General features: G+C 57.5%; 1 protein-coding gene across 1 annotated transcript in view; it reads left to right on the top strand.

The window, feature by feature from the left end:
• The window catches only part of TMEM59L (transmembrane protein 59-like), a gene marked incomplete at its 5' end in the record, with an annotated part of 4,154 nt that extends 422 nt beyond the window's left edge, over nt 1-3,732 (top strand). Inside the window, 6 exons of the mRNA XM_009072355.1 lie at nt 185-297; nt 2,447-2,593; nt 2,685-2,784; nt 2,983-3,094; nt 3,228-3,345; nt 3,571-3,732. Coding sequence (XP_009070603.1) covers nt 185-297; nt 2,447-2,593; nt 2,685-2,784; nt 2,983-3,094; nt 3,228-3,345; nt 3,571-3,732 — 752 coding nt within the window. The remainder of the gene's footprint in view (nt 1-184; nt 298-2,446; nt 2,594-2,684; nt 2,785-2,982; nt 3,095-3,227; nt 3,346-3,570) is intronic.
• Between the last annotated feature and the right edge of the window lie 5,027 nt (nt 3,733-8,759).

Below are 8,759 nucleotides of genomic sequence, written 5' to 3'. Positions count from 1 at the left end.
CAAGGGGGATCCCCACGTGCCACTGTGGTGCCTTTCATCCTCTTGCCTCCTCAGCCCCCACGCCGTGCCCCAGGGTCACATCCAGACCCTGCTGCAGGCCAAGTGAGGTGCTGGTTGTCATCCCTTGGATGGAAATGGGGGGGACAGGGGGTCCTGGGGTTGAGCACCCCTTAAGCTTGACCCCTCTCCTGCCTTGCAGCGTGTGCTGAAGCCTACAGCAATGCAGAGGAGCAGTTTGGTTGTGTGACTGGGTGCCACAAGCAGCTGCCCGAGGTGGAGGAGAGCAGGAGGGAGAAGGTGAGGAGATGGGGAGATGGGGAGAACCTTCCTCCCACAGGAGCTCAGCACAGTCCCTTCTCTCCCTGGGGATGGGAGATGTAGCACCCTACACATGCAGTCCATCCATCCATCCATCCATCCATCCCTCTCTCCCACATCCCTCTGTCCACCCATCCATCATTCATTCTTCCCTACATCCCTCCATCCATGTGGATTGGAGCTCTGGGTGTACCAGATTGATCCAAGCCACACCACCTCATCCAAAGCATATAAAATAAATTAACTGGGATATACTGGGCTGGATTTGTCTTGGGCCAGGCAGGGCAATCCCAGGGTGAGAGGATCCAACGGGGCAACGTGGCAGAATCCTCCAGTTTTGATTTGTTATCCTTCCCAGCAATTAGCAACATTTTCCCCTCCTCCATTTAATTAATTCAGCTTTTGCCCAAGTAATTAAATTAGACTCTGGCCCAAGGAAGAAGCTTTTGGCTTTGTGCACGTGCAGACAAAGATAAATCTGTGCCACAAAAGCTGTGGCTCCTTTGGAAAAAACCACTTCACAGCCTGTTTTTTAAGCCCTTCCCAGTGTCTGATCCCATTTCCCAGCCCCTCTGCAGGGTCAGGGATGAGCAGTGGGAGTGACTGTCTGCCAGGGAGAACCATCACCCCCTTCACTCACCCAAAGTATTTTTTTTTCCCTCGGGTTCCCAGACGAGCAGGCAAAGCAGATTTAGCATAATAATTAGATACAGAATCTGACCTATTTATTTCCTGTTTGCTGCTTTGACCGTGCAAGGGGCTGTCGGAAAATGTTGGGAGCCAGTGGCAGGGAGCAGCCAAGCGGATTCCAGCAGGGATGCTTTAAAAATAACAAACCGCCGCGACGGCCAAGAATCCAGGGCACCGAGAGGCTGCCAGGAGAGCAACGCCCTCGGCTGCCGCGCCTTGGCTGCGGCGCTGCTGGGAGCACTGGGGGGTGAGGGTGATCCCACCACCCCTGGGAGACAGTGTTGGCGCTGGGGGATGACCCCAGGGATCACAACCTTCTCTCTGTGACCCTCCTGGAGCTAGACCACAACCCCAGCACATCCTCATCGGGATGACCTCAGGGATCAAAACCTTCTCTCTGTGACCCTTCTGGAGGGGGATGACCCCAGGGATCACAATCTTCTTTCTGTGACCCTCCTGGAGGGGGATGACCTCAGGGATCAAAACCTTCTCTCTGTGACCCTTCTGGAGGGGGATGACCCCAGGGATCACAATCTTCTTTCTGTGACCCTCCTGGAGGGGGATGACCTCAGGGATCAAAACCTTCTCTCTGTGACCCTTCTGGAGGGGGATGACCCCAGGGATCACAATCTTCTTTCTGTGACCCTCCTGGAGGGGGATGACCCCAGGGATCAAAACTAGGGGGATGACCTCAGGGATCAAAACCTTCTCTCTGTGACCCTTCTGGAGGGGGATGACCCCAGGGATCACAATCTTCTTTCTGTGACCCTCCTGGAGGGGGATGACCTCAGGGATCAAAACCTTCTCTCTGTGACCCTTCTGGAGGGGGATGACCCCAGGGATCACAATCTTCTTTCTGTGACCCTCCTGGAGGGGGATGACCTCAGGGATCAAAACCTTCTCTCTGTGACCCTTCTGGAGGGGGATGACCCCAGGGATCACAATCTTCTTTCTGTGACCCTCCTGGAGGGGGATGACCTCAGGGATCAAAACCTTCTCTCTGTGACCCTTCTGGAGGGGGATGACCCCAGGGATCACAATCTTCTTTCTGTGACCCTCCTGGAGGGGGATGACCTCAGGGATCAAAACCTTCTCTCTGTGACCCTTCTGGAGGGGGATGACCCCAGGGATCACAATCTTCTTTCTGTGACCCTCCTGGAGGGGGATGACCTCAGGGATCAAAACCTTCTCTCTGTGACCCTTCTGGAGGGGGATGACCCCAGGGATCACAATCTTCTTTCTGTGACCCTCCTGGAGGGGGATGACCCCAGGGATCACAACCTTCTCAGTGTGACCCTCCTGCAGCTGGACCACAGCCCCAGCACATCCTCATCCCTGGGAGCAGCAGGATGAGCTGCAGCATCCTCAGGGTGGGAATTTGCCCACCATGGTGGGTGATGGGGAACAGCAGTGATATGATGTTTGTGGTCCTTTGCAGAGCCTGGAGCTGAAGGTGCCATCGTTTTCCATGTTGGATTTGGTCTCCACCTTCTGCAACGACATTGTCAGCTCTGCCCAGAGCTTCATCTCCTCCACCTGGACCTTCTACCTGCAGGCAGATGATGGCAAAGTCGTGGTGTTTCAGGTGGGGTGAGCCATGGGCTCTACCTGTGGGTGCTGAGAGGGGTGAGGACCTCCTTCCTGACCTCCTTCTCCCTCTTTCCTTGCCAATCCAGTCCCAGCCTGAGATGGAGTATGCAGCACCTGAGGTGCAGGAGATCCAGCCAGCCCAGCCAGGACCAGGGTCCAGCCCCCGTGGCCCCCAGTCCCACACAGGTGCATAGGGGTCTGGGCTGGTTGGGGAGGGACCAGGAGGGTTCCAGACTGGGGACCTGCTCCAAGAAGCTGCTGGGATCTACCCCAGGGGGAGAGGGAACCACCCAGCACCCCCATCACGTGCTGGCAAAGGGATGGGGAGTATAGTGGGTGTACCCACGTGAGTGTCCAGGCTCAGCATCACCTCTCCCCTCCCAGGCCCCAGGGCAAAGGGGGAGAAACTCCCCATGAAGGAGCCACGGGGCAAAACCAAGACACATCCCCCAGAGCCTCCCCAGCAGGAGCACGACTTCCTCGGCTGCATGTCCAAGTAAGTGCAAACTGGGCTGGTGTGTGGGTCTGGGACCTACAGGGGCAGATCCCAACCCCAACCCCAAGCCCCAGCCTGTGCCCTGCCATAAACTGGTCCCTTTTCTTTGGTGGGGGGTGGCGGGGTGCTACAGGCGCTCGGGCCTTCCTCGCTGGATCCTGGCTGCCTGCCTCTTCCTCTCCATCATGGTGATGCTGTGGCTGAGCTGTGCCAGTTTGGTGACTGCCCCCGAGCAGCATGTCAAGACCCAGGTGAGCACAGCCCCCAGAGGGGTCTTATGAGGGTCCTGACACCCTGAGGGTCCCTGTGGTGGGTGGGTAAGACATTGCTGTACAGTGTTTGTGGCCTTCAATCAGTGTGTGGAGCTCTCCACGTGTCCATGCCATGTTGGTATGTCCTCAGTCAATTCCTTCCCAGGTTGGGATGAGAGAATCCTGTCTCCTAGGGCTGCACAGTCACCTCTGCCTCTCTTCCAGCCTCTGAGCATCAATGGAGACAAGGAGTACCTGGAGGACCTGGATGGCCCCAGCACCTTCCCCCTGCCTCCTGTCATCGCCGTCACCCTGTGCCCCGCGCACGGCGCTGAGGACGCAGGACCACTGCCCCTCAAAGTCGACCTGGATAAGACCATCCTGTAGCATTCCCACCCCTTCCCACCACCTCCCTGTCACCATCCCATGGCATCATCCCTGATCCCATCCCACTGCCCCACACCCCCAGCTCCCAGAGGAGCATCTCTGGACCAGGGGGACAATCCAGCTGCTCCCACTCTCCTCCCCAGGGATGTTCTCTGCGGAGGAGGCTCTGGGAGCTTGGGCAGTGGCTTTGCCTCCTCCATAGATGTGCTGTTTGCTGGGATCCTGGTTTGCAGCACTCCAGAGCCAAGGGAAGAGCCCCCGGGGCCCCGCAGCCCTCCGGGCATGTGTCCAGGGCTGGGCAGGAGGGAACCGGCTGCAGTGGGGGATGGAGAGTGTCTGCAATCTTCTGAGCTTTGGCTCGGCACATCCCCAGCCTCCCACCTTGGGCTGAGCCTCCAAGGCGCCGGCTCCGGCCCTGGGAACTCCCTTCCGCCGATTGCCTCGGGGAGCCGAGTCGTGGCGAATGGATTTGGCGTTGGCAGCCGGAGAGAGCAGCGGATCTGCTGTGCCCACGCGAGGAGGACCCAGCTCGCCCCTCCCCGGAGCTGAGCAGGGGCCCTGGGATGGCTCCTTCCCCTCCCTGCTCCGTGCTGCCACTGGGATGCTGACAGGTTGCTGGTGGGAACAAGAAGGGGATGAGGTGGGGTTTCCCTGATTCCAGGCTTGGACAGGAGGTGGGAGCTGCTGGGACAGCTCCATCCTGGGCTCAGCATCTTGTTGGGATGGCTCCATCCTGGGCTCAGCATCATCTTTGGGTGGCTCCATCGTTGGCTCAGAATTCTGTTGGGATGGCTCCATCCTGGGCTCAGCATCTTGTTAGGGTGGCTCCATCCTTGGCTCAGAATTCTGTTGGGATGTCTCCATCCTGTGCTCAGCATCCCCAAGCAATGCTGGGAGTGGCTTATCCTGCAGGGCTGTAGCTGATGGCAGGACCTGGCAGCAACAAGTCTCCATGTCCCTGTGCTCATAGCACTGCCCTGGAAGTGAGGGCTCAACCCTGGGGCCTCCTAACCAACAGGGACTCTCTCAGCCCCTCAGTGTAGAGGGATTCCCTCCCTCCCAGTGTGAGCATCTCCCCCTCTCCCCACCATTCTCCATCACTCCACTTTGTGCATCGTTTTGTGGTTTGATTTTCACTGGCATGTGGTTCATCAGTCCCTGGTGCCCCATGGGGACACCCCTGAGCTGGCAGAGATGGCTCAGTTGTGGTCTCTGCCATCCCTGTGCCACCTAACACATCTGTACAGATTAACTTATTACCCCTGACCCCCCACCCTTGGGTTTTTGGGCTCTCTCCATGTGCCAGCTGCTCCCTGGGGCTGCTCAGCCTTGGGGGGGCCCATGGTGTGGTGGGACCAGGGGCTCTTGTCCCTATCCCTGCTGGTTTTGTGCTGCTCCGTATCACTTTCACCTGTGCAACATATCTGGGGTTGGGGAACTGGGTTGGGGGTGTGTGGGGCTCTCGTGTCCGTTTTGGGGTACACTTTTTGTTGTTGCTTTTTGGCTCAGTGTGAAGCTCAGTGGAGTTTGTGGTGTCCCAGCCAAGGTGGACCTTCCACTCCCCAGGACATGAGCTCTGGGGAGAGGAGGGCTGAGGAACCATCCCAGCTTCACTTCCAAAGGGCAAACCCAGCCCTGAGCTGGGAGGGGGAATAAAAGGTTTGTACCAGACCTGGGTGAATCAGTGGTTTCATGGGGGGCTCATCCCTGGCTGGGAGCAGGTTTGATGCCCATCATGGGCTTGTGGGAGGGCAGGGGCTGTTCCCAGCTCACCATCCTGTCTCTGGAAACTGAGCCAGGATGGTACCTCTGGCAAACTGGAGAGAAATCCTTGACTGGGCTGTTTGGCATGGAGTGATGCTCCTCACTGCTGTTGGGTTGAGAGATGCAACATTGGAATCTGCTGCCCAGAGAGGTGGTGGATTCACCATCCCTGGAGGTTTTCAAGATGAGATTGGATGTGGCACTTAGTGCCATGGTCTAGTAACCACAATAGGGTTGGACTGGATGATCTTGGAGGTCTTTTGCAACCAAGTTGATTTTATGATTCTCTGATCAAGCATAAAAGCTGTAGGAGCTACTCTCAGCACCTATGAGTGGGTGAGCTTGGTGGGTGCTGGGAGTGAGCAGCACACCCCAACACATCCACCCATCAGCTGCAAGGAGGAAGAGACCAGGATGCTGCAGCTTGGAGGGCCACACACATTGAAGGGTTGAGGAATAAGAGATTTTCCCACTGAAAATCACCTGTCGACGCCTGGACACTGATTTTAAGGAGTGGAAGTGTCGATGGGGCCACATCAGCCACGTGGGCTCGAGGGCTGGGACACATCCACATGTGTGTGTTCCCACCTTTCCCTTCTGGAGACTGTTTGTCCTGGCACAGTGCCCACGTCCAGGCTGCAGTGGAGCTCTCCCCGTGCCAAACACGGCACAAAAGCTCACGCAGGGCCTGGAGCCTCATTCGTAGCACTTCAGTGGCTCAGCAGGGTCCCATCCTCAGAGCCAGCAGTGCCTCAGGGCCCCCGAGCAGCCAGGGCTGGTGCTGACCTCAGCTGCTTGTTTTTCCCTGGTGTGTGGAGCCAGGGATGTGGAGGTGCCACGGATGGATGCTGGGGAGCTTGGCAGGAGTCACACACAAAGAAGGAGCTCCAAAGGGGATGCAGAGCTTCCCTGCCAGCAGCCTCTGCTGCCAGGGCACAGCTCCTGCCTGTCCCTGATTTGGGGCTGCAATATCACCCTCCACACAGTGCTGGGTGCTGGGAGAGGAGTGTGGGCACAGTGCTGGGCTGGGTGGGATGGGGAGAGGAGTGTTTTCCTGAAATGGAGTGGAGAGGGATGGGGTTTCCAGCTCGCTGCCCTCCCTGCCTGTGCAGGAAGATGCTCTGGGCTAGCATGGGAAGCAGAGTGGGTGTCATTCCCTGTGTGATAACAGGATTTGGGAGCTTACAGTGTTCTCAGCAGGCAGGTGGGTGCCCTGGGGTCCCAGGGTGGGCAGAGGGATGACAGGATAAGGTGGAAGTGCTGAGAGATGAAGATCCATTCTGAGCAGCTTTCTGGGTAGGCACAAACTGATAACCAAGAGCCTCTCGGCCAGGCCCAGACCACTGAATGCCCCTGGATGGTGTCAGGAGGTGTCTCTCTCCAGAATTTTCCATATCCACCCCAGGGCATCAGTGCTGAGCCCTGTTCTGGACTGGGAGATGGTGTTTGCAGCCGCTCACCCTCGATGCCCTGGGGTGACAGAGCAGCAGTTTGGTGCAAGCAAACAGAGGAACCCCAGGATGGTGCTGCCAGGGAGGAGAGACCCCCAACAGAGAGCTGTCTGCATCCCCCTGCCAGGGGCTGGTGCAGAGAGGGGTGGAAAGGCACCAGATGGGTGCAGACAGCTGGTAAACCCTGGGCAGCAGCTCCCCTCCTGGGCTGGGAGCTGGGCTGCAAAGCGTGGACGAGCTCTTCGCCTTTAAACTGGAGTCAGATTCCTTGCTGCTGGCTCTGGGGGCAGGAAACCATGCCCAGGAGCAGGTGAGGAGGGACCTCACTCTGTAACAAGAAGGAGACGCATGAAATTAGCTGGTTCCACTCCCCCCAGCAGGCAGCAGGGGGTTTTTCCATCCGACGCCTTTTCCTTCTCACTCCCTCTCTGATTTTTTTCACGGGGGAAGCAAAATTCATGGTGTGTGGCCCCATTGGCAACAGGCAAACCAGGCCATGGGGCAATCACACCCTCCAGCCCATGGCTGGGGGTGAAAACACAAGGTGGGTCATGTCCTTGGGGTGAACCTCTGCATGCCCACACTCACCTCCACGTGTCCGCACTTCCCTCCTTGTGTCTGGGCACCACAGACTGGGAGCAGGGACTGTTAGCAAGGTCAGAAGTTGCCTCAAAAATCTGGAGGAGACCACCAAGCTGCCCCCCACCCCTCCACCACAGCCCCCTGGGGCATTTCCCTGCTCCTTGCAGAGGTCTCATGGGTTGTGCTCAGGGTCCCCAGTCCCCCTTGGCTGCTCTTGGTGGCTGTGTTGGGCTGCTGTGCTCCCCTCTAGAAAATTCCCCCTCTGTTTTCCCCTCCTTTCTCCCCCCTGCACATCTCAGCTGCTGGAGCTGGCCTGGCTCCACCAGGCTCACACTGGGCCAGGCAACGGATGCATTTGTGCACGGATTTTCCTCCCCTCTTGCTTCCAACACTGCTGTTTGTCCCTCCTTCTCCCCCCTGTTTTCCTGTGCTTCAGGAGCACTCCCGGGTCCTTGTCCTGCCCTGAGCCCTGTGCTGTGTCCCTGTGGGTGTCTCTGCTCAGGAAGAGCACTGAGGTCTGTGGTTCAGGGATGGCACAGAGGGCAGAAAGCTCAGGAATGGCTCAGCAGAGAGAGGAAGGACTGGGAGAAGTCTCTGCCTTGTACCTGCATGTGCCAACTCCCATTCCCATGATTTGTGGCCAATGTGGAGGGGAAATGGTGTTGTTTCACCCAGGGATGCATCCTCTCACCCCATCCCACTTGCATTCCAGGGAGATGCTGCTGGGGAGGTTTTTTCTTCTTGCCTTGTGTTGGAGGAATGAGGATCTTCCATGAGAATCCCCAGTCCAGCTCAAACAGTGGGTTTGGGCCCTGCAGGGCTCCAGGAGATGATGGAAGAAGAGCTCTCTCAGCTGGGAAAGGTTATTTTCTAACAACTCCAGCTGCTTCTCACTGCCCCTGGGATGGCTCCTGCCTGTCCCAGGTTGGGATCTGGTGCTCTCCTGCCCAACACACAGAGCTGTAAATTCAGCTGGAGATAAGTCTCTATTTGGGGATGGAGTGAGGATGAGGAGGTGGAATGGGGAGCTGGATAGGGATTCAAAGCACCTTCCTGACCCTTCACATGGAGCTGAGCCCTTCCCAATCTGAACTGTGCTGGGCACCATCCTGGAGCCACCACAGAGCTCAAATGGCCTTCAAAGCTGGAAACTTCACCGTGTCGGAATGGGGCAGGGAAGAACCAGGCCAGGCTTGACCATGTGGGAAAACACATCCATGACTTTTCTCT

Source organism: Acanthisitta chloris, unplaced genomic scaffold, assembly GCF_000695815.1.
Source record: "Acanthisitta chloris isolate BGI_N310 unplaced genomic scaffold, ASM69581v1 scaffold29813, whole genome shotgun sequence".
NCBI classification, from domain to species: Eukaryota; Metazoa; Chordata; class Aves; order Passeriformes; family Acanthisittidae; genus Acanthisitta; species Acanthisitta chloris.
This window is presented reverse-complemented; position numbering and strand designations above follow the sequence as displayed.